General features: G+C 30.4%; 1 protein-coding gene and 1 non-coding gene across 2 annotated transcripts; one reads left to right on the top strand and one right to left on the bottom strand.

The window, feature by feature from the left end:
* Positions 1-27,893, bottom strand: LOC127711548 (SH2B adapter protein 2-like). The gene is made up of 7 exons (XM_052217632.1): positions 27,061-27,893; positions 19,920-20,021; positions 16,043-16,176; positions 10,838-10,875; positions 9,267-9,416; positions 7,814-8,022; positions 1-6,469 (listed from the first exon to the last, which is right to left on the bottom strand). The coding sequence occupies exons 1-7, from the start codon at positions 27,766-27,768 to the stop codon at positions 6,071-6,073; spliced, it is 1,740 nt and encodes a 579-aa protein (XP_052073592.1). The 5' UTR covers positions 27,769-27,893; the 3' UTR covers positions 1-6,070.
* On the top strand, positions 6,858-6,978 carry LOC127713151 (U6atac minor spliceosomal RNA). Its single transcript, XR_007987492.1, has one exon. It is a non-coding gene; the product is annotated as a U6atac minor spliceosomal RNA (small nuclear RNA).
* Positions 27,894-27,906: the final 13 nt, after the last annotated feature.

Genomic DNA, 27,906 nt, shown 5'->3' with positions numbered 1-27,906 from the left:
TTAAGCATCACAGTTTTTATTATTACAATAACATATATATGACATATATCAATAAAACAATGATGTAAAGTTTTTATGTACAAATGATAAAATCTAGTACAATAACATTAAAAATCATAAATACATAAAAAGACATTTCAAAATAATGTGGAAATGTAATCTTTCTATAAGCTTGCAAAATAAATTATTCATCAGTGAAATATTGCATTGTGCTTTAAAGACATGAAATTCTCAAGTTGTTTTAATTTTCATTCATTAATTAAAATGATGATTTTTATTTGAAGAGACAGCTTTAATTTTAAACATATTTTTTTAAAAACTGCTTATTATTTAGATGTAAAATTTCCAAAGTGCAGAATCTCCCTCTGAAGAAAATATCCTAGAGGGTGAAGTTCTGTATGATTTATTTCACTTTTTTTTCATATTTAAAATTTTTTGTACCATAGTTATTTATAAAAGGGAAAGCAAAAACAAGATAAAAAAAAAGGAACCCAATTTTTAATGATCTGGTAGCCTGAACACTTAAATTGTGTAAACAAATCATAAACCATTAGTCCAATGGTTGTCATTGGTTGCCGTCTGTCAGATTTGTGTTTCATATAATGTGATTAATTAGCTCAAATTAATTTTCTCTCCTGTATTGTTATCCTATGTCTTTTATAGCTTACTATTTGGTATGGGTTTGTCTTTGTTGAAGACTATACAGTAAACTGTATAAAAATAAGGAGATTTAGTATGATTGCCAATGAGACAACTATCCATCAGAGTTCAAATGAAGTGGATGTAAGCAATTATAGGCAACCATACAGCCTTCAACAATGAGAAAAACCCAGTAGTTGTTAACATCCTTGCCTCGAGTGTAAAAGGTTTAGAAATTTTAGACAGGTATTTCAATATCTATATAACTAGCACTTACTGTTGATGTAAAGTACTAAAAACCAAACATTGGTCTCTTATTAAATACTCATAATTTTCATGATAGATTCTCTGTTTTAAAAAGCTATTTGGTTAAGTATATAGTCTGAAGATAATAATTCAAACATATTTAACAAAAACAATCAAATTAATCAACTCAAGACTGATGATCATCATATAATAAAAAAACTCTGTTTAAAAACTTCTAAAAATAAAAACGTAGTTGTTCCAATCGTATGATCCTGAATAATAAAAAATAAAATCATTAAAATATTAAAGCATGAAACTTCACTGTAATGTATGAATTAACTCTTATTTAACCCCAAAAATAACATATCCAATTTCTACATTTATCATAAAAAATTGACGTGTAGTTGTCAATTAAATAACAATATAGTTTTTAAGCATAGGCAATGCCTCATATTATAGAATAAACATAATTTTGAAGTATCAATGTAGTTGACGTTTTCACAATTTTTTGTTAAAAGATGTCAAACTTTAATACATAAATTACATGAAAGAAAAAAAATGTGCTCAAAGGGAAATAACTCTAGCTGAATTAGAATTACTTACAAAGAATCAACAATTCACCCTACATCTGAGCTAGATAACACCATGACTACACTTCAGACCATTTCTGTTTTAAAAAACCTCTTTTGATTCAGATAATGAATTATACAGTTATTCCAAGAAAAATTCTAAGTGGATACTGACAATTCTTTCGACAACACTTTATGGGAAAAAAAAAAGATATATTTTTTGTTATTCGATTCTTAAGCAAAGGAATTTATCTAGATGTTCAAAAGTACCTTTTGATATTGAGGGTCTGGATGGGGTTTAAAGAATAGAGAAAAGTGGCCAAATAATATAATGACCATAAAAATTAATGAATAGAGAATAATGGGGTGCAAAAGTGTAAAGAATAACAGTGGTAAATAAAAGAATTAGGTAATACAATACCGATTACAGTAACGAACAAAAAACAGAATAAAGAAATCATATAATTTCAGAAAAAATTAACAGTAAAATACATTTTCATGATAAATATTACAGAAATAGTGTTATTTTTAAAGATTTGAAGAATACAGCAATGAAGGACCCCCATCGTGAACCTCATTGGATGTTCAAGTATGAATCATCATATCAAAATACTGTATCAATATTGTTGAAATTTTTTCAATCAATATAACTATTCTCTTTAAAGCCCTTGATTAAAAATGAATTTAAAAAAAAATATAAAAATATTTTTGAAAACAGAATATATAGTTATGATGAAAATAGCAAACTGTTACTTCATAAAAATTTAAAACTTAGCTTGGATAGGGAATTTTATTTAGCTTCCAATGACTTTTCTATAAGAAAATGCTTCACTAAGTTGAGAATTAGTGACCATAATTTAGAAATAGAAAAGGGTCGCTATTATAAAATTCCTAGAAAGGATAGACTATGTAAACTGTGCCACTTGCTGCTGGATGAAAAACACTTCCTCCTAGAATGTAACAAAAGACTAAGGGATAATCTATTTGAAAATTGTTTACCTTCTGATAATTTTATGTCTCTTACCCAAGAACAAAAGGTAAAAGAAAGGCTAAACCCTTCTATCATGGAACATGTTAAAAATATTGGCTCCTTTATAAAACAGTCATTAGAACTGAGGGCAGAAATCTTATAATTTTTTTCCATGTGTTCATTTCTTATAGCATTGTTATTTCTTTGCTATATTATGTTTGTTTTTGTTTTTTGGTTTTTGTCACAAACTAATTATGTTTATATGACAATAAAGATATATTCCTCAGATTTTTTTTCAAGAAACTAAACATTCTATTTGTTGTTATGATGACCATTTCAGTTGACCCATGGAGGTCAAATATCAAATGGTTGTTGTTTGCTTAATGTCCAGTGGCAAATATTTCATGGATATACAGGATGAGTGGAAAATTGATAATATAATCAAATGAAATAAAGGACCAATAAAGCAACTACTGGTAAAGTAAAGCTATGTTATTGCATAAAATTGATCAATTAAATCATATTACACAAAGTTCAAAATTATCTTGAAACCCAGTAGACGTGAATTTGAGATGCAAAGGCAGGTAGAGAAAACGAATGTCTATTTCTGGCAGCATTAAGAGCAAAACAAGACACATGCAAATATTTAAGGGTTTAAAATTGGTCATTTTAACTAGAAATCTACTAAACCCTGAAATGACCCACACATTTTAAAATTCTTCAATATTCATTGCAAAACATTTGTATAAAGTATGTAAACTTTGTTAGTACTGTTGCAACCTTGTTAGGCCCTCTAGGTCCCCTCTCCCCTAAATCTGCCACTGTATGAACTGCCTGATAAAAAACTTTTAGAAGAACCTTGCATCTAGTTTAAAAGTACATGTTTGTGTAAACACTCCTTTGTTATCACCTAATATTAATTAAAACCATTTTTAAGAGTCCCCTGAACAAGGTTGCAATATTTTTAGTACATAATTTATGTTTATAATAGCAATAAAAGTTCAAAAGTATACAACCAAAAACATGATATGAAAACTTAACAAATACATCAGTGTGTAAACTTGAATAAATATTGTCATTAGACAAAGGTGTACATAAGAACAGCAGATAAGTACGGTAAATTCAGACATTTTTAAGAAAAATTGCAACAGGATATATTTGTCAATATTAAACATTTTGATTGCATTATTTCTATGCAACATTTCCCGCATTTTTTTTCTCATTTTTTTCAAAATTTGTAATAATAAATGCATGCAAAAATTTCTGAATTTAGAGTAAACTGAGCAGAAATCTAAATTTAAAATCTAGTACCATGACATTTAACAGAATCTACAGTTAACACTCCATGGTCTAGTAAAAAAATCACTCATGGTTGTAAAACCCAGTGAACAGTAGTTATTCTAGTTGAATCACTCTAAAATATAATTTGTATGTACAACAGGGCTGTAAATCAGAGAACTTTTATCCCTCAACAATCCTGTCATTAAAAATCTTATCAGATCAAATACTGAAAATTCAGAAATTATTGCAAGGTTTTTATTAATGCGAATAATGTGACTTGGTGATTATTGCAATAACAAGAACTTGCATTCTTATATCTGTGTACAGATTTTCTTGAAATGTCAATAATTAATCTCGCATTTATGTCCATTCTTCAAAAATTGGAAAAAATAAATACACACTATAATTTCCGAATTTACAGTACATGTAAGTCATGAACATTTCAGTACAAAAATGTATAACTTACAATCCATTTCTGTCGAAAGACTTTTTGTGAAAAGTGCCCCTTGTTTGAAATGGATTCACTAAACATTAGCATAAGTGATGTTTAAAATGATCAACTTGTGTGTGCTGTATAACAAAAATATTATCAGTACAAAAATGTATAACTTACAATCCATTTTTGTCGAAAGACTTTTGTGAAAAGTGCCCCTTGTTTGAAATGGATTCACTAAACATTAGCATAAGGGATGTTTAAAATGATCAACTTGTGTGTGTGCTGTATAACAAAAGTATTATCTACTAGTATCCTTAACATAAAATCAGAGTAGATATCTGAAAAATTCATTTCTGCAACATACAATATTTGTATCTATAAATATAAATCTTTGTGTTTCATGAACATAAAACCAGAGAAGACATTTGAAAAATTCATTTCAGTAATATACAATATTTGAACCTATATAAATATAAATATTTGTGTTTTTTGAAAACATAAAAGTGATTCAATGAACTGCACAAAAAATATGTATGCATATAAGAGCCATTTTTTATTTGTATAAAAAACCTAACCATTATACATGATAATTCCACGAACATGAAGAAAAAAATTCATGTAACAAGCGAGAACTCCAATTTAAGGGTAGGGTGCTACCAATAAAAATCTAAATTATTGTTTGAAGGAATTGATTTCTAAAGTTTCTTATGTGCAAAGTTCAAAACAAAACCAACTTTCTCAACATATTTTTGACAAAAGAATTCAATGCATTCATCATCATAAATTTTTTAAATTTTTTTTGTAAAATTCAAATTGGTAGCATATTTAAGATTACTTTGCCATTAAATATGATTCATCTTACAACTAGAGCTAAATTTTAAGAAAAAAAGATGAATGTTAAAGATTTAATGCCACTTGCTTTACAATGATATTATTCATTATACAAATCTTTCATCTTTTTTTTAGAGAAAAATGAAAAAGCATTATTTAAAAAATGTTATTTGAACAACCAGGCAATCAGATGAATTCAAGTGGTCACATTGAAATTTGGGCATACAGCCTACAGAGTAGACATGCCATTTTTGTTCTTTCTATCATAAAAAGTGATATATATACAATTTCTTGCAAAAAAGAGAAAAGCATTTGTATTCAATATTTCTACCAAATATAAAAAGTTAAATATAAATGAAAAAACGAAAAGGGGGAGGGGGGCTGTCCATGGTAGGCAGGTGGGAAAAAACAAAATCCAAATATCTTGTATCTGTAACAATTTGACATGCAGTCACTTATATGTATTGCCAAATACATTATATAATAAAACATACTTTACATCAGTAAGTTAAGATTTTCATACTTAGAATATTTCAACATGTAGTGAATAAAAAATCTGGTCTGGTATAATTAATTAAGAAATATTTAACAATATTCATTAATTGAAAGTATAACTCAGCCTTTTCCAGAGTGATTCTCAAGTTCATTTGGAATTTGTGACAAAGCCAAATAAAATACTATGTGTGGTTCTAGCAACATTGATTTTCCTTATATGGAACAAACATAGAACACATTGTGACTTTAACAGAGCTTACTAAAATGCTCCCCAAAAACAAAAATTAAAACCACACACATTATTTTATTTGGCCTACTGTAAAAGGGCTAAATAAAAGAACAAAAGCAAAAAAAAAAAGGAACCTTACATTTTTATAAAAACATTAAAAAAAATCTTTAACAAGAAATTTAAGGGGCCATGCCAGAGGTCAGGGATCTGTACAGATAGACCAGCAATCTAGACTACAGAAACCAGTATTCAGAAAGAAGCCCCTAAAAAATATAAGTTTACAGTAGTATATGAAAGAAATAAAAGGCTTAACATGATTCTACCAATACCATTTCTAAAAAGTGTGGCAGAAAACTTTAAGAATATGATGAGAATCATACGAATGAGTACTGATTTTCAATTGCACGTCCGTGTTGTCCCTGTTCACGCATCACATTCTCTATTGATTCTGTCCGTGCTCTCACTGATCCATGAACAACAACTATATCACGATTTTCCTGACTGCCTCCCATAGCTCCTAAGGAATTATTACCAAGATTTGGATTAGATCCATGATGGCCACCACCGCGGGATCTAGGCGAGCCTCGCGGTAAGTTTGGAGTCACTGGTCTCTCTATTGCCACCACATAATCTGTTAAAGTCACATCAGATGTTCCTCCTGATTCTAATGGAATCGGATGAGTTCTAAAGTGTTCTAACATATCGAAAATAGACTGGAACCATAAATGCTGTACACGACACTGACCATCATTATTTAAAGTCATTCTTAAATGCTGCAAAAAACAAAAATTGTATCAACTAATTATTACATAATTGCTATTATTTATATAAATATTTCAATGCTATAATAACTGAAATAAATGTTATATTAGTTATTCTAAGACATAAATATGCAACATCCAATATTTATCATTTTGAGTTACTTCCCTTGAAATTTTATGTAAAACTATTTTGCAATCACAGTCCTATAAATTCCAAAAGATTTTTATTCTTGATAATTAAATATAATCTTCTACTAAATACTAACATTAAAAACAGAAAGAAACACATAAATATAAGGCTTATGAAAAATGATGCAAATATCAACTTTTTATTTTACCCTTATATGACTTCTGATAAAAAATGAAAGGTATATATAATACTCTTATGCTATTTAACATTGTGTTGTAAGAAAGGAGAGAAGGTTAGCACTCCCCTAGATAAGGACGGAAGAGACCCTTGTGGTCTATACAATACATGTAAGGCGCTTGTCTCCCTACTTAGGAGACAACCTTATTTTTTACACTTACCCATTGTGAACTGCTGAATTTGCAATTAGTAGTGATTTATCTCAATTACCATCCTGTGTATTTGCAAGCAGTGCGACCAATTTTTTAATACAACACATTGATTGATTGTTGCTAGCTTAACCTCAAGTGGTTTACAGCCAGTATTAAAGGATAAATTTCAGTCAGGGCTATTCCATTAAAATGTATGTGGGAGGGTAGGAAGTTTAATTATTGAATGTGGGTCATGGGTCTTTTTTCAGTATGCGTCTATTACCATTATGCAAAATTATCTAAAAAATGGTTCTTTGTTGTAAGGATATTTTGAAAGTCCCTTCCTACCCTCCCACATACATTTTATTGGAATAGCCCTCACATACATTAAAATTTGGCAAAAAAAAATCATGAAAATTTTTGTTGGTTAAAGGTGACTTTTGAAATAATAAAGTTAAGAAACTGTGTCCTTAATATATGTTATAATTCATCAGAAGATTTCTGTTAACATGGTTAAATACTCGCTGGTTAGACATAAGCAACTTTCAATTTTATTACGAGTCAATCTACTTATCAGGATCATTTGTATAATTCTTTTATAGGTTTCTTTTTTAAACAAAATATCTGCACAAACTATGATTTTATTATTATGTGGAGGGTTCTTATTTTCCCAGAATGAGTTTAACCACAATTTTGATAACATGTTCCTTCAAATAGACCGTATCATTTGGGGTCAAATTGACCCTGAATTCAAATATATTTCAATCAAATAAACTTTAAACTATCTCTAATTTTCAGAATATAAGTGAGTCCATAATTTGTATCCTTTAGAAACAAATCATTTTCAATGTTAAATACCTTAGCTTTTCCTTGAAAATTGAAAGTTAGAACACTTTCTCCTTTTCTTGTTTCACTGGGTCGAACTAGAAACACCCCATGTCCTGTTGGGCCTTGCTGAAGGACTAACTGAGCTGCTTCAGATCTTGTTAAATTTTCATGAAACCATGGATACTCCCGTAATGTTTGTTCTATCTGTATGTCTCCTGATGAATCCCGATTATGTGATTCTGAAAAAAATAAAGCAACGTTTAAATTTTTTTTTTCTTCATGACAACTAGAAAAGCAGTCTTAAAGTATCATGCTAGTAAAAATAGAATTGTTTGAAAATCATAGCTTTAATTGAAGATAAAAACAGTGCTTTATATAAAAAAAAAAGTTTTCTGTATGGTTTTAGCATAAATTAGGCTATTGGTTTTCTAGTTTCAATTGTTTCACATTTTCTAATGCCAGATATCTTTATAGCCTACTATATGGTACAAGTTTTGCCCATAGTTAAAGATGGTGAATTATAGTTGCTTACATCCAGGTCTCTGAAGAATAGCTGTCTCACTGACAATCATATTCTTATATTTATGTTATGAAAAATTAAGAGGAAAACAACTTTCAAATTCATGTATTTTTACCGTACATTTCCTATATGAAAATGCTTATGTAATTGCACCACAGTAAGAACAGATGATTCAATGACGTCATTTACGCCGATTGCCTCAGAGTCAATTGGTGTAACTCATTCATAAATAAAAACATGGTCTATAAGAATAGTCATGAGGCTATGACACAACTAGCTATAGGGACTATGTAGAAAGAATGATACATACAAACTAAATACACAGCACATAAATATACCACTTTGCCCTTATAAAAGCTATGTATATAAAACAATGAATACAAATCAAAAGTTTTTGACATCCAAAATCCTACTTCCCTAAAACTACAAATTTGAAATTTTCCAAATCCAATGGGAGTTTCATTTCTGTACTCTTGGCAATATGTATAAAGATTAAGAGAATCTGTATATGTAAAAGCAAACTTGAGAGTCAATGTACAAAAATAAAGGTGCTGGTTGAAAAACTGACTCACATATGTAGCTAAAATCATAATTTTATTAAAACTTAAAACATTCAAAATTATTTAATAGTAACAGTAAGAAAATACATCTGAGGCTGTTAAATGTTATTGGTGAAAATTTAATGAAAATTGAAAGAAAAGCCTTTTTCATGTTTTTTGTTTTTTTTTATTTCCTGAGTTATATGCAATGTTTTGAGAAGGATTTTTTTATAAAAAGGTTTGTCGATATACCATAATATAATAAACTGTGCCTTAAAATCAATCTGCCTAAATATTGACAAACAAAATAACCCCTGGTTTTTAAAATTATACATTTTCATATGATTAAAAGGAGATGTGGATTTGGTGCTGATAAACAAACAACATTAAACCCAAAATACCCAAAAGACATTCAGATGTCTACCTAAATGATCCCCTATATGTCTGAGAGAAGTTGATATATGCTCTGTCCTAGGTAACGATCTTGGACTTGGTCTTGGAGGAACATCAGGAGGGTTACTTGTAAGACTTCGCTGTGATGTGCTTGACTGGATAATTCCAGGACTAGGAGATTCTGTAACATTAAAGGCTTGTATAAAGTACAGTGGCAGATATTACATAACAAGAAGGCATGATTTAACAATGAGTCTGCTTTCACTGAAAATTATCTATAAGTATATAATTCTTTCCAACAGTATTACATGTAACTGTATTTTTTTAGCATTTGGTATTTTGCTAATACTGACATACATAAATCAGGCTGGTTGTTTTCTTGTTTGAATTCTCGTTTGAATTATTTTAAGTTTGTCATTTTTATAGCTTGCCATGAAGTATAGGTTTAGTATAATGTATATAGATATAAGAAGATGTGGTATGAGTGCCAATGAGACAACTCTCCATCCAAGTCACAATTTGTAAAAGTAAACAATTATAGGTCAAAGTACGGCCCTCAACAAGGAGCCTTGTCTCACACCGAACAGCAAGCTATTAAGGGCCCCAAAAATGACTAGTGTAAAACCATTCAAACAGGCCTAGGAAAACCAACGGTCTAATCTATATAAAAAACGAGAAACGAGAAACACTTATGAACCACATCAACAAACGACAACCACTGAACATCAGGTTCCTGACTTAGGACAGGTGCAAACAGTATGTGTACTTTTAAATTCCTAATATCACACACTTTCTAAAAGTTAGGTGAAACATCATAATTTAACAAAACAGATGTTGGGTTAATTATCTTGATAACACATTGATTTCTATATATGGCCAAAATGTCTACAAATTAATATTGTAAGTACATGTATATTCAATCAGTGGGCACAGTTCACACATTGATAAATTAATTTAATAAAGAATATTACTTTTATCTTTTTAGACAGCATCATAACCATTATACAAATTGTTTTGTGATTTTTTTTGTCACAAACATCATGGACAATATTAGCATTTGGCAACGACTTCATGGTCAGTGTCCATCAATGCCATATTCTCTCAGGTTTTAACACCAATACATCTATATTGTCTCTTCAAGAACATGCATGAAATATTTGTCACTGGACATAAAGCAATCAACAATCAATTTATATTGTCAATAACTTAAAGTAGATAAACAACACATTTAGGCCATAAAAAAGAATATGTTTGTTTGCCCTAACCCTACCTACCCAGAAAATAGCTCAGTGCCTACTCAAAATCTTTTATTGCGCTGATGTGAAAAAGTTTTTTTTTTAATCAGATAGTCATGAATACTAAAAAACATATGACACTTCAACCTCTCTTTGCCAAAAAAAAAGAAAATGCCTACCTACCTACCCACTCTGTCTAACTTTGGGTAGGGTTTGGGCAAACCAAAATATTTTTATGTGTGGCCTTAATAAGTTTGGTTCCAACAATACACCGATATAAATTGATATATTTTTATATAAATCTAACTTAAAAATAAATAAAAATAAATAACTCCTGTATTGAACCTCAATTGATAAGGTGACATACCTGTCCTTCCACTAGGGGCTGTGGCAAGTCTTGGCCTCCTACAAAGTAATAAATATTTATTTTTATCATGAAAGTGTGCATATATACCGATCAGCGAAAGCACTACAAGGAAATGCTACATATCAAAAGGACATTATGACTGAATGAACACATCTCAATATGTTACCTAACAAAGACAGTTGTAAATTTGGCGATCATTTCCTATAGTCAGATAGTAGGTGTTGTTTTTTTTAAATTTCAAGGACGTAACTTTTTCTACTGATCAAAATCTGTAGAAAATGTTCACACAAAAGAATTATCTGTGTGAACATTTTTCTGAATGTCATTGTAAGTGGGTTTTTTTCAAGATCACTTTTCTTTTTAGGATTTTTACTCTTGGTTACTTGGTATATATATCCGTTCACAGAAAATACTGATCAAAATCTGTATACAAAGTTTTCATAATGAATTAATATATATATATATTCAATTCTCATTTTTCTTTGTTGTTATATATATATGTACGTAATAACCTTTAGAAATATTTCCATAATCTGCGCACTTTTGTTTTCAATTTCCGCTTGTATATATTTAAAATTTATAATACTGGTTTATAAATAGAGTAATTTGAATGATTTCATGTAAACTAATAATCACTTGGCCACCTTTTCTGTGGTGTTAGTTGAGTTTACAATAAATCTCTCTTTTCATTTTTAAGCTTCCTTATTTCTACAGGTAGACAGTCAACATTAATAGTTTTGCTTTCAGTTCTGAGATTACGTGAAAAAAATCATATTTTAACTTCTCATTTGGGATCTCAAGTTCTTTACTGACATAAGTATTTCAAACTGATGTTTTATTTGTGCTGCTTATATCAACTTATAATTTTATATATTTATCGCTATCTTGTGCATTTTTCCTTTGATCTTTTTTGGTGATAATTTTTCATATCATGCTACTTGCTGGAGATGGAAAATTATCGTTAGAAACTAAGGGCGCACGTGACGTTGTCAATGTAAACATGAACGACATCATAGGCAAAATAGCGATAAATAGATTATCAATGGTCTTTCAAACTCAAGGATGTTTCTCAGCCACATCTCATCTCAGGGCTGTCGCCCTTCGATGAGATTGTAGCAGAGAAACACCCTCTCGTTTGAAAAACCATCAATAATCTATAAATATATATATTACATGTAGAAATATTACATTATTCAGTCTAAGCTCGAACCTAAATAATTTAAATTTTGCTTTCGACTTACAGGTTAAAAGACAGAGGGATAAGTGACTATCAAAACAAAACAAAAAAGAATATGTTTTTTTTGTTTCAAAAATTTATAAAAACCAGAATATTGAAATAATATTTTTGCTATTAGCAGTTTGTTTGGTTAAATTTTGTCAAAATAATGGAGAACACAAAGATCGCTGATGTATTATTGGCTTGCAAGTCAATAATTAAACCTTTATTGAACCAGTATTCACACGACCAATTTATCTTGCGGGCTCAGCAGGTTCAATTATTAAAAAGAAAAGAATGTCAACATTGAAAAGTGAAACAAGGAAGGCACGTGGAAGAACCATGTCGTTGACTGATTCGTCCAACAAAAAATCATTCTTATACAGGTAAAACAATAATTACATACTATTTCTAAACTATGACATGAAATCAAACAGACCTAAAAAAGTCTAGAAAAGGCCATTTATAGCTGACTATGCGGTATAGGCTTTGCTCATTGCTGAATGCTGTATGGTGACCGGCGGTTTAATAGATGGTGTCTAGTTAAAATACACATGAAATATTGATACATTATAACAAGTCCATTCATTGCGAATTGTTTCTTTTGGTCTTTCAGTAATTTATAATTTTATAATAATACATAATTTAACTTCTGTAAGTCAGAAACAGTAACATGCTAATTTATTCATTTCTCCCTGTATGCACACACTAATGGTTTACCCGGTATATATATCTTTTTCTTGTATGGAGCCTCCTAATTTACAGGTAGTCCAAATTAATGTTTTGTTTACCTGATTTTACCTATGAAGTGACAATAAATGTCAGCTGTACAATTATGTTTGTTTACAGTCATCAAAAATTTACACCTACATTCATATGTACAAATTCTTGAGATATCCTAATCTGATATTTTGGGTTGGAGATCGTATATTGCCCTGCACATTCATCTTATAACCATAAAAAAATGTATGAGGGATCATTTATACTAATATCTTTTACTGTACACAGATTTTAAAATCCATTATTTAACAATGCATAAATTATTTCAAGAATTTTCTATTATAAGTTTACTAATTAATTTGGACCTATTTGATGAGACTTTTTGTCCAATCAATTTTGTGACTTTTGTTCATTTACTTATTTTATTATTTATCTGAAAACAGGCTTTATTTTTTATTCATCTGAGTACAGGCTTTATTTTTTATTCATCTGAATACAGGCTTTATTTTTTATTCATCTGAAAACAGACTTTATTTTTTATTCATTTGAATACAGGCTTTACTTTTTATTCATGCATCTGAATACAGGCTTTATTTTTTATTCATCTGAATACAGGTTTTATTTTTTATTCATCTTAAGACAGGCTTTATTTCTTATTCATCTGAATAAAGGCCTTACTTTTTATTTATCTGAATACAGGCTTTTTTTTTTATTCATCTGAAAAAGACTTTATTTTTTATTCATCTAAATACAGGCCTAACTTTTTATTTATCTGTAAACAGGCTTTATTTTTTTATTCACCTGAATAGTGTGAATACAGGCTTCATTTTTTATTCATCTGAATGCTAGCTTTGTTTTTTATTCATCTTAATACGGGCTTTGTTTTTTATTCATCTGAAAACAGGCTTTATTTTTTATTCATCTGAATACAGGTTTTACTTGTTATTCATCTGAATACAGGCCTTACTTTTATTCATCTGAAAACAGGCTTTATTTTTTATTCATCTGAATACAGGCTTTGTTTTTTATTCATCTGAATACAGGCTTTATTTTTTATTCATCTGAAAACAGACTTCAAATAAATGGAGAATGTGTCTATGGGACACAGATGATGCCCTGCTGCCATATTACATTATAAAGGGCCATTACTCCAGAACGGTAAAAGTGTCGCCATCCAAATTCAAACTTGACCTGGGTTTTGTGGTAGTTAGTGTGTATAAGTTTCATATCATTTGGTTAAGGCAAACTAAAGTTAGAGAACGGAAACCAATTTTGGGATGTACATATGGACAAGGTAAACAATTAATGCCCCCTCGGGTAACGGCGGGGGCATAAAAATGTTAATTAACTATGTCTTGATGATACGACTATGACATGATTAAAGCAATTCACCAAAATTTAGTAAATTTCAATATAAAAGGCCATTTAATTATCTTCTTTACTTGTTTGCCAAATATGTTTTGGAGGAGGGTTTTGCTGTATATCATTACCCAGCATATGCAAGTCACATGGTCAAGATTTTTAAAATCTTTATCACTTTACTAAATTTAATTTATAAATTTCATGACTGTAAAAGGGATATCTCTTAAACATCTCCACAAAAATCATTGCAAAAATATAATCATTATATAATTCAAAAATTGATATGAACAAGAGTGCACACGCTGAAATGTCTCGCCTTCTTTACTAATCATTGATATTATGTTGATAGTCCTAAATATAAAGCTTTATTACAACTGTCACATAAACTTAACATTAACCAAGTAAACTAAACATTGACCAATGAACCATGAAAATGAGGTCAAGGTCAGATGAACCATGCTAGGCAGGCATGTACAGCTAACAATTCTTCCATACAACAAATATAGTTGACCTATTGCTTATAGTTTAAGAAAAACAGACGAAAACACAAAAACTTAACACTGAGCAATGAACCTTGAAAATGAGGTCAAGGTCAAATAAAACCTGCGTAACTGACATATAGATCATAAAATATTTCCATACACCAAATATAGTTGAACTATTGCATATAGTATTAGAAAAAAGACCAAAACTCAAAAACTTAACTTTGACCACTGAACCATGAAAATGAGGTCAAGGTAAGATGACACCTGCCAGCTAGACATGTACACCTTACAATCATTCCAAACACCAAATATAGCTGACCTATTGCATGCAGTATTAGAAAGAAAGACCAAAACTCAAAAACTTAACTTTGACCACTGAACCATGAAAATGAGGTCAAGGTCAGATGACACCTGCCAGCTAGACATGTACACCTTACAATCATTCCATACACCAAATATAGTAGACCTAATGCATACAGTATAAGAAAAACAGACCAAAACACAAAAACTTAACTATAACCACTGAACCATGAAAATGAGGTCAAGGTCAGATGACACCTGCCAGTTGGACATGTACACCTTACAGTCCTTCCATACACCGAATATACTAGACCTATTGCTTATAGTATCTGAGATATGGACTTGACCACGAAAACTTAACCTTGTTCACTGATCCATGAAATGAGGTCGAGGTCAAGTGAAAACTGTCTGACGGGCATGAGGACCTTGCAAGGTACGCACATACCAAATATAGTTATCCTATTACTTATAATAAGAGAGAATTTAACATAACAAAAAATCTGAACTTTTTTTTCAAGTAGTCACTGAACCATGAAAATGAGGTCAAGGACATTGGACATGTGACTGACGGAAACTTCGTAACATGAGGCATCCATATACAAAGTATGAAGCATCCAGGTCTTCCATCTTCTAAAATATAAAGCTTTTAAGAAGTTAGCTAACGCCGCCGCCGCCGTAGCCGCCGCCTGATCGCTATCCCTATGTCGAGCTTTCTGCGACAAAAGTCGCAGGCTCGACAAAAATGAAAACATTTAATTATGGGGTCAATTTCATCAATAAAAGTATCTCTTTTTTTCTGTGGAGAACTAAACATTGGACGACATAAAATTCTGAAACCAGCAGTTTAAGCTAGGTCAAGTATAAATGCCCTTTATAAAAAAAAAATAAAACATTTTCTTTCAAGGGTCTTAAGACTTACATTGTTGTAGTTTAAACATACAACATGTACATGTATAGGACAGTATATTTTAATCATTTAATAGCCAAAATGTGTTACACAAGACATTTACAGGTTGCTATCTTTATATGGTCTTTTTATTTTCAATCGACAAACTTGTCATGCTTGTCCAGTAAACCAAATTGTATTTGACCAAACCACTCTATTATACAATAGTGTCTTACATTGAAGGAGTGGGTTCCAAATCATCCTCAGGAACATCAAGTGAGGTATTGATGCGTGTTCTTAAAGCATCTAACCATGAATGTACTTCATTCATATCATGTGCCTCAATCACAAACTCACTTGTACCTTGACCCTGAAAAAGATATTTTCAAACTTCAGTAATTTAATTTGTATTATTTTACTAACCATGTCAGTGTATCTATTGCATATATTTTATCAAATACACTCAAATTATCATGATGATAACCCTCTCTGTGAACTAAAAAAAAAATTCAATTTTATAAATTGTCACAATTATAATTTAATATTACTAACAATATAATCTTGAAAATGTCATCAATAAAACTCATATTTTTAACATTAGGTTGTTCTTAGGTTCCCCTTTAATATACACATATATGAAATACATGTATCATACTTGTTGAGCTCTACTAATTAGTTAAGTTTTGAGGACTCTATTATTTTATTTTTTTGTGCATTTTGCAAAAATATATAGTAGCTGAATACTTAATCATGTAGGTGTCATTTTTTTCATTTCTGTAAGCGAAAAACTATGTAATTTTGTAATTTTTAATCTGTCATATGCTGCACTTGTACTGAATTAACCAGGATACATGTAGTTTTGTCATCATATTATACACGTACATGTAGTAACTTTTTTGTAGCTGTAGGAAGAGAAACCTGAATGATAAATAAACCACAAGGATGTCAGATCATTACTTTAATTATATTGAACATGTTCATTTGCTTAATTTGTCATAATGAATGATATGAAGAGGCACCTTAGGGGTTTTCAGAAAAATCTTGAAAAATACAAAACTGTGTGGAATATAAATAATAATAAATTTATCAAGTTTAGCTGACAGGAAAGTTCTCATTTAAAATTTTTTTTTTATCGTTATGATAATAGAATTAAGTGAAAATAGGCAAAAACGTGGGAAATGATTCAGTGTTTGTAAGATCTAGCTGTCTAACCTAAAAATAAACCAGATACATGTTGAAACTTAAAAAATCTCTACTAACCCTGAATATTGTAAAGAAATTCAATCTGTTTATTCCAAACTATACTTTAATATTTTAAGACGTCCCCCCCCCCCCTTACCACCTTCTCCCCCCTTAAATGCATGATATATATGGGTAAGTTGAGGCAGGTTTCACTGTAACATATAAACAAAATTCAGAGAATCTCTTGGCTGTGTACATAATTGTCCCATCAGTACTTATATTTGTCACGTTTTTGCACTATAAAAGTATTCCATTAACATATAAACATATATTTCAAGCATTCCAGTTTATTTTTTTACATATCTTAAAACTGGATCACAATTGTACAAATGTATAATGTACAAAGAGAATATATATGTAAATTAAATCATGTGTATGGACACACTTACTTTAATACGATATATAAAGTTGATTATAGATAATACATTAAAGAAGGAACGCATAAAGTAACATTTTTATCCCTTTTTTTAATGATTTTTTTATCTTTAAAAGCTGATTTCAAAAATTTCATGAAAATTTCAAGCTTTACAAAAGTCCCTAGCTGGGCTTTTTTCACAAGCAACTATAGATACTTTTTCAAATTAACAGTAACTGTTTTATCTTATAATTAGACTTTGGCTAAAAAAGAGAGAAGGGGTGAAAACAGTCTTACAAACATGCACCCCTGTTTTAGGTCTTTGAACTCACAACTAAAAAAAATAACCAATAAGTTTGGATTAAGAGATCCTTACTTCTACTTTAGAGGAGGATTAGTGTTGAAAATGACATATATTTTGAAATGGACTTTTCGTTTACATTTTTTTAAATCTGTGATTTTACAAGAAATATATACTGAAATTTTCTAGTTTTTGTCATCATCCAGTACTGACTTAGTCATATCCTTCCAAAAGATGTTTGTTATATTGACAATTATAATATTTACACATAATGATTTAAATTCCTTTTAGTCACTCAAGTCTGAAATACTGTCCTACAAGGTCACGGTATGCCGTACCTGTACATTGTAATTATACATGAACATATCTTCAACTAATTTGTTTTATTTTGGTTTTGTTTTATTTTTGTTTGCATCTATCCATATCATTTCGATTAATCAAATTACCATGCATGTTTACTGTTTATAAATTATGTCTATAAGACAAAAATTTATTTTTTTTCTTAATTTTGGTCTAACCAAAATATCTCAACTCTCTCCATATGTCTATATACAGCACCAACTACTTATGCTTTGTTTTTTTAATAGTCAAAATACAATTGCCTGGTGCACTTGGGTCAATGTCCGCAAAATATAAATTTTATAATCACATATGTTGTTGTTTTTTGTTGTTTTTTTTATTATTACATGTCTATTGTCTAGATTGAATATATATATACATGATATATATTTACATTATTTTTCTGCAAATTTTTAAAATAATATTGTTGATGTTTTTATGCCCTCCTGGCTCCTGGAACCCTAATTTGGTGAATAAAATATTGTGTTCTATTCTGCACTAAAGACAATATGCTAGAGACATTACACATTATTTCAAAATTCTGTCAAAATACTTCTTAAAATCTATTCTGAGTTTCTCAAATGCTGATCGCAAAACTTAATAAATAGAGAATGTGTCCATGGGACACAGATGATGCCCCCAGTTGCATATAACGTTATAAAGGGGCATAACTCTTGAACGGTAAAAGTGACGCCACCCAAATTCAAACTTGATCTGTGTTTTGTGGTGATAAGCATTGTGTATAAGTTTCATAACATTTGGTTGAGGCAAACTAAAGTTAGAGAACGGAAACCAATTTGGGGATGTACGTATGGGCGGACCGACAAGGGTAACACTTAATGCCCGCTCCGTTGACGTCGGAGGCATAAAAAAGGAACAACCCATGCAATTATAACAATTCAAAATCTGTGTACATCTTACATTGTAGCTCTTTTTTTTTTTGCCTATTTCAACAACGGATATGTAGAATTAAAATGTATTGGAATTTCAATTGTGATATAAACATCTGAGGTATTAAATGTTAGTGGTTATAACTTATACATTTAACTTTAATTTAAATCTTAGTATTTTTGGTGAGGTTATAAAACTCTGTCATTTGTGGAGGTGTAAATTGTACTTAATTTTCATTGATTCACTGTAATTTTATCAATTTGACTTTGTTATTGTTGACTTGTTAATGGAATTTAAACTTCATTTTTAATCTTATTTAGATTAAATTGACTATTTGTTAGGTTATAAGACAATCCTTTGTTGACACTAGAACTGTATTCTTAGATTTATTATTGTTGACTTTACTACATGTACTAAATTTAAATCAAATTGACTTGATTAACATATCATCTGACTTCTTACATGTAGTATAACCAGGTGTAAGTCTCCTGTACATCTGGGATTTACATATTCATGTATTAGTCCAAGTATAATTTATTTATTGACTTCCTACATGTACTAACCAGGTGTAAGACTCCGATATAAATGTATCTGGGATTTATATATTCATGTATTAGTCCAAGTATAATTTATCTATTGACTTCCTACATGTACTATATATATTATAACCATTTGTAAGTCTCCTTTATATATCTGAGACCAATATATTCACGTTTTAGTCCCAGTATAATATATACTGTCAATTCAGAAATTGCATTTATTATTGCGATTTTTATTATTGCGATTTTTAAAGAATGTACAAATATTGCGATTAGAGCAAAAGCTGCATACAAATATATGAATCAGGTACTCAGCTAGTCGATTCATTCGCATTAATAAAAACTTCACAATAATTTCTGAATTTACATTATTTGTTTGTTTTTAAATGGGAATTATGCAACTCTATTATACACACAACTTTGTACACATATAATTATACACATACCTTTAAAACAAATGTGTATTCATGGTCAGGCATCTCTAGGGATGTAGTCACCCTGGCTTGAGTGATCAGGAAACAAAACAAACCGGCTTTGGGTTTTAAGGACTGCAAGATAAAAACAAAAACAGACCAATTAATGTAAAGTCTTTATATTATTAATTCAAATGTATTTTTTCTTTAAATTATTATAAATGTAGGCAATGATTGTCGTTTTTTGCTGTATATCATATTTGTTTTTCGTTCATTATTTTGAACATAAATCAGGCCGTTAGTTTTCTCGTTTGAATTGTTTTACATTTGTCTTTTCGGGGCCTTCTAGAGCTGAGTATGCAGTACAATGACCTATAGTTGTTAATTTCTGGGTCATTTGGTCTCTTGTAAAATGCTTGTGGGGAATTGTCTCATTGGCAGTCATACCACATCTTCTTATTTACGTAAGTAATTATACGCTAGTAGTTCTATTTGCAATTATACTTAAAAGTTTTATTTTAATGGTACATATATTATTGTACACTTTGCATAATACATTATGTTCTGAATAGCAATCAGAAATACGGATCCTATTGAATCTCCTATACTGATAGCCTTTAATATATAGGGTGTGCTCTTTGAAACTTTTAGATAATTCAAAGAACAATAATGAAATCGCACTTCTTTGCTCAGAATTAACTGTTTTAGTTAGTAAAAATGTTGAGTCTCTTCAAATTTTGCTGTATGTTTTATATCATGAATGATAACCACTGATGTTTGACTTTAGTGGTGTAACCATTGATGCATGACTATAGTGGCATATTCACATACATTTTTATGCAAATTCTCTTTGCATTTCAAAGACTTTTGCAAGTTATTTTTTGGTTGATGATTATTTATTTGGGTCATTCACTTCTCCAACATATGACCTCGCCTTATAGTAAATCATGTTCAGGTCTCATCAGTCAAAGACTTACTACCCCAAATCTGTAACTACTATACATGTATGTATACCAACAAAGTCCATATAGTAGATTTCCATCTTGTACCTGAGAGGTCAACTTCATTATAACTCTACTTAACTAGCACGTGGATGGTTTTGTGAGAATTCGAAATCCTATGAGATTAATAAGCATCTGCATTTTTGAAAATAAAATATTTGAAAAATAATCAGATAAAAAAAACTGAGTGTTAAATTAAGACAACATGTACATTTGGTTCATCTTTTGAAAATTCTTTATTTTTGCTACAATGTACATTGAAAAAGATGTAATATAACAAAAATTTTGGTTTGATCATCCAGTCAGACACCCTTTACTAAATATAACGTTAACAAGGTAATTACATTGTCTGAGTCCCCCTTTTCAGGACACTGCCAGTATACAGTACGTACTATATATACAAACTTTGCGTACTAATGTACATGTGACAACTCTACTTCACGTTTAAAGTTAAATACCATGGGTATGATATTCAAGACAGGTTGATCATGAATTTACATTTATTTGAATATCAGACATTCAACATGTTCAAGGGATAAGCTCTGTAATAAATTAAAAATGTGGGACATCTTTATGAACAATTTAATCAAAGCATGGATCACTTCAAAAGTACATTTTATTTGAATGCATGCATAACTATCAATGATCAATTCCTAGGTGTTTGAATTAAATCTCCCTTTATTCATGTTCAATAAAAAGTGTTTACACTACAATGTAGATAAATGTAGATAGAATGACCTTGACTGTAAACAAACATATTTTCAGGGACATTAATCAACTTAAAGATAGCATTTGGTGTATTCCCTCAGGCATATCCTTTCATTCATAGTTCTGTAGGTGGAATCTGAGGCACAATGAGGGGTAATTTGATCATTGTTGTAAGTACTATAAAGTCATATCGAGGGTTACTTAGTTCTGTCATTGAACTCCATTTTTTTAAGATTGGAATTAACTGTTGTTGTTATATATAAATGTGCACCATAAATATTATGGAACAAAATATTTATCACAGCTGTTGTTCTATGACATTTATCAATTAAAAGTCAATGTTCTACAAATCTTTCATGGTATGGCTACACATAGTTTTGTCTGTTGATGGGGTAGTTATTACAGTTCACCAATCTTTTTAAGCATACTGTACATGTCAGCAACCAGACCAGTATTTTCAAATAGCACCATAAATAGATTTCAAAAAGCAGTTTCCCCAAAAATAAAATAAAAAATACCACATTTATAATACATTCTACAATGAAAATCTTTTCAGAAAGCATGATGCTAAAAACTATAGAAATATGATCACATGGTGCAGCATTTGTGCTACATGTATAAGAGAGCACTGAATGTACATGTACATGTTGATAATTAGTGTTCATTATATATATACACAAAAATATGTACATGTAAACATTTAATTAATTTTCAGTTCCACTTATTTTGTCAAAAATATTTGTCACTTATAAAATGAGTAAATTAAGTTAAAGTCCCTATCAGCTATTTGAATTTCCAAACAACATTAACAGGATTTATTATAAGGCCATACAAAGAATAGTCGTATGTATATATACCAGTGCCTCATGCATTAATTTCAATTTCCAATATATCAGTATTATTTGTACCTCTTTATCTCATTTTTTATCCTTTATCACTAAGAGTTCATATCAAATAGTTATCAAAGGTACCAGGCTTATAATTTGATACGCCAGAAGCGCGTTTCGTCTACATAAGACTCATCAGTGACGCTCAGATCAAAATAGTTAGAAAGCCAAACAATTAAGTATAAAGTTGAAGAGCATTGAGGACCCAAAATTCCAAAAAGTTGTGCCAAATACGTCTAAGGTAATCTATGCCTGGGATAAGAAAATCCTTAGTGTTTCGAATAATTCATACTTTTGCAAACAGTTAATTTATAAAAATGACCCTATATTAAATTGATATTCATGTCAACACCGAAGTGCTGACTACTGGGCTGGTTATACCCTCGGGGACGAAACGTCCACCAGCAGTGGCATCGACCCACTGGTGTAAATAGTTATCAAAGGTACCAGGCTTATAATTTGAAAGCTTAAGGGACTCTGTAAATAACTTCTGATTCAATTTTTTAAACAGATCTGCTTTCAGTTACATAATTCACACATACATTTGTAACAGTAACAGTTATATGTAAGGTCAAAATACCCAGTTTCAACACCAACCCTTTTTGAAAACCTCAAAGTAAAAATGCTTTCTATTTAAAGTTTTATTAGAATTCTGGTAGAGAATCATGATATAATTACAGGTCTCCCCCATATACATGTACTCAAGTTTTAAAAAAAAAAGTGCTAAAATAGCAAAATATCCTACCTACATTTTTTGGTAACTGTACATACGTGTACCTACCCTAGCTATTTTCTTTTGAAGGACACCCTTAACACGCTTATCAATATGTTCGGCCATAAGTATATATATGCACCTCCGAATTAAAACATTGCATCACCATGATTACTGACAGACTTACATGTAAACACACTTACATTCTCTTAGTTTTGACAAATGATATGTTTGTCCTTGTTTTATCCTAGTGGAGTGTAAAAAGGACACGTACAATGTAGCCCTTGATACTATCATACATGCAGATTTTAAGGTTCTTTGATAATTTGCTTTTTATAAGAAGACAATATACTATTTACATTGAATCACATGTATGATGTACTGTACCAAGTCTGTACCATATCAGGCTATCTGGACCCCAGGGATTGAACTTAAGACTTTGGCAATGGTAGCCCACATATATAGTCCTATACAAGAAAGGCAGAAATTTAAGTAGCCCACACCAAATTTTAGGGGCCATTGCCTAGTGGGCCCCTGCTAATTTCAAACCCTGGACCCTGTGTTGTTCATCATTGTTTGTCTTCATTTGAATGTCTCCTTTTCTCGGAGGAGTTACAAATGTATGTGTTTGTGGTAGGTGTGTTTCTGCTTTACCAAGGCCCATTTAATATTTTTGGTCTAACTCTTTCCTGTTATATATAGATCTTTAAAGTCTTATTGTTTTGCTATTTGATTACATTTTGTAATTTTATACCATTGGAGTACTACAAATGTATGTAGCATTTAGACAACTTTATAAGTGTGGTGTCTTACATTGTAAATACTGTTCATGTATATATATAAAACACATGTACATGTACTATGAAGATCTACAGGAAGAGGATATAATCTTTTAGTGCATTTAAGACAATAAAAATTGTTGTTTCCACTTAAACACAACAAATTTATAGGGTTGACAGGCATGAGAGTAGGAAATTTTCTATCTTATTTTATTTTTTTGTCAAAAATTCAATTGAGGCACATGCAGTTTCGCTCTACCGAGATTTTTTTCTAAAAAACTGACATGAGATTCAGGAAGAAAAATTGTTTGAGCTTTATATCTTGATCTATATAATGTGCTATAAGCAATTTTAAACTTTTAAGAATGATAAACATGATAAAATAAACATTTTAAAGAAATTATTAGACAATTAAGGCATCGTTGATAAATGTCTTAAAGAGATTCTTGCTCTTTTTTTTCCATCTAATACCAAAAAAATTACCCAAAGGGTAAAAAAAAAACCCTGCAGGGTTAGGGAAAATCAACTATCTTTTTTTGCATGGCCTGACTTGTATCATGAATATATTAAATGTTAAAAAAACTTCATATACATTTGAATAATTGCAATCATGGTAATTAATCAAACTGAGTTAAACAAGGTCAAATTCTTCAACTAGTTAGTGCCTTGTCCAAATGACATAATTTTGAAAGTTAAATCTTAATATTATATAAACAATATTTCAAAAACATTAAAACCTGGTGCACTACATGATTATACCTTGCATGTAATATGTATATTGTACTATATATAAGACAATGCTGCAAGGCTAACAGATTCTAAAATCAAAGAAAATTATATCTGATTGGAATGAAACAAAAGAATACAAACTTCCTGTTACAATGTATATATGATTTTCCCTTTGAAGAGAGCTGTGTAATTATTTCAATCACCATGATTGTGAAAGTACATTACAGGTAGCTAATAAATATACATCAAAAGGATTATAGGAATAGGTACAAATGTAGATTTCACATGTAACAAGTGATGACTAATCTTTAGCACCACATGATACATGTAACATTGTCTTCCATACATGAGGCTCTGAATGGCAGGTTCTTCTTTTCTGCATTCTTTAATTTTTTAGGCCGTTATTCTCTATTATTACATTGGTAGCAATGAATTATATTGATTTCCCAGTCAAATAAAAACCGATAATTTCACATGTGAAATAAACGTGGTTATTTCACTCTCTGACGTCATACAACAATATTCTTATTTTGTTGGCATATTTTTGTCCATTTTTCTGTACTATGGACCTATTATTTTCTATTTCCCATCTAGACCCTTATACATGTACATGTACATGAATATTGCATGTGCACACAAGGGGATCTACGATATTAAAAAAAAATAATCTTACTGCTGGTTTCACCCTTATAATAAAACTTATTTAATATACATGATATATACAAAATGTAAGGGTGATTGCAGGTGAATGTATATTAACCAACACCAGAGGGTGTGTCATAATGTTTGTACAACTTCCTAGGTCAAAGTTCAAGGTCAAAAACTTTTGGTTTCAGTTGACACGTTATTTACAGCGGGGCCCACAGAGATGGCTCCCATCTCAATGATATCTAGTTTTTTTAGTGAATTTTATCGAATATTTCTACTTAAAAAAGTGAGCAACTGTCAAAGCAGATAATATATATATTTAGTATGTAAAAGTTAGTTACAGTGTACATACAAGTGTAAATATCTTGAACTTAACATCTTTGTGTAATAGATTTCTTTGCTTAGTTCTTGAGGTAAAAGGTTAAAAAACCCAAAAAATTCTGTTAAGGCATGTTTTGACCTCCCAAAACTTGAGATTTAAGGGGTTGTACAAAAAATTACTTGTACATGTATAAGTAAATTTTTGGAGAAGATTAAAACCTTGAAATAAAATAAAAATCCTATAAAATTACTTATACAAGTAAATAAAAGTGACTTGTATAAGTATTACCCCTGACTGTACAAATGCTGTACTAGTTCAAAAAATGTGGTTCTGACGATTTTTCGCTTAAAACCATTATAACTACCTTTTTTAATTTTTCATCAAATCATATTTATATGTATTTTTGATAATCTAAATCTTTCTGACTAAATTAATTAGATGGCATCATGCAAACCACTGAAATTTATGAAAATAACTTTAAATAGACCGATCAATGTCCGGCACATACATGTATCAGGTTACCTGAAACCTCAACAGGGTAAATTTCAACTGTCAGACATCTAATTAACCTTGATCGTAATGAGAAGGTGTTAAAGTAGGGTTTGTTTTGATAATACTTATTCGCCACGTCACTTTTATAACCAGAAATGTGGCTGTTTAAGGCAAAAGATCAGATCAAAAAGATCCCAAAAACTTCATTTTTTTTCTGAATAATGTTAAAATGGCAAACCCACATTAAATGTCCATTTCAGGTTCGGAACAACAAGTCATAGATATAATTTTTTCGGTCAAGTCCGGACAATACAACCGTTTTGGTCGCCCTGGTCATAAATCTGTGTTATTGATTTTGCCTAGAAAAAGAACTTTTTAGGTTCACATAAGCTGTACCAAATCTTTTATTTAACTCTCATGACTTTCCTGCGGTGAATATAACGTTTTATCAAGGAAGATTCCCTATGATTTTATCCAATGACAAAAGATAAATTTTGTAGTTATCTAATTAAAAATAATGTTATTGCAGTATATTATTCTTAATCTTTGGTTGCACTGCACATGTAGAACAATAAAACAAAATGCATGTTCATTGCTTTGTTGAATATCAATTGGTTACAAATTAAATATTACGAAGTACATATTGTTACATTTGTAAGATGTTTCTTAAAAAATCACAGTTTTTGGAGTTCATCTGTAAGTTTAACATGTTCAGTTCATTAACTCTCTTTAAAGATGTTGGACTACATATGCATGTACAAAATGTATAACAAATTTAAATGTACACATGTACATTAACTGTGTGTGAGGTTTCTTTTTTAAAACTAATATCAACCATCAGAGCTCATCAGGTTAAAAAGCACCTGACCAATCTCAAATTAACCTAAAATTATTACCTTTGGAGGTGAATAAAATTCTAATGAGCTGCCTCCATCTTTCGTCAGTAATACCAATCTTGTTTTCTCCCATCTTGACTTTCCTTTGGCATCTTCTCCGGTCAGAACATGAACTATTCCTTCCTTGACACAGTTTTCATTAACTTCCAATAGTTTTGATTGTTTTTGTAATTTCTCGTGTTTAAGTGGATTAATATGTTTATGTTTTTTAGAATCTTGAGTGGGCTGGTCATTATTCACATCTTCTACCTGATGCTTACCTTTCTTCCGTATTCCCCTGAGTGAAAATTTTCGGAGTAAGCCCCCTTTTCTGTGATGTGGACTTTTAACAGATTTTGATGTCTCCCCATTTCTTGACAAATTAACCTGAGGGACAATTTGTGGATCATCGTCATAGTCGTCATGTAAACTAATCTGTGGTGTCAGTCTGTGTGGAACTGAACTGAGACTAAGTTTTGGAACTGTTTGGTTTGACTCCTGATAATAAGAACTTCTTTTCAATTTTTCATCGAAATATTTCAGGAAATAGTCCACAAATTTTCTGGCATACTGTAAGGGATCGTTAACCTGACAATTGCCATTCACACGTCGAAAATCCAGGAAGTCTTTTACAAAATTTTCCGATGCAGTTTCGGCCCTGCTGTCGCAGAAATCTTCCCACGATGTGCTTTCTGATGCACTTGAAAGTTCGCCGTTCATGGATGCCATTTACAAATAATCTTCATTGTTTATCTTCTTATTAATTTTTAACTTCCCTTTACCTTTTATGCTGGTTTTACTTTCCATACCTCAGTGTTTTGTACGGAGTTGCACTTCAGTCATTGTAACCGGAAGACAAACATATAT

This window comes from Mytilus californianus, unplaced genomic scaffold, assembly GCF_021869535.1.
Source record: "Mytilus californianus isolate M0D057914Y unplaced genomic scaffold, xbMytCali1.0.p SCAF_8, whole genome shotgun sequence".
In the NCBI taxonomy this organism is placed as follows: domain Eukaryota; kingdom Metazoa; phylum Mollusca; class Bivalvia; order Mytilida; family Mytilidae; genus Mytilus; species Mytilus californianus.
Note: the sequence above shows the minus strand (reverse complement) of the source record. Positions and strands in the feature narration are given on the sequence as shown.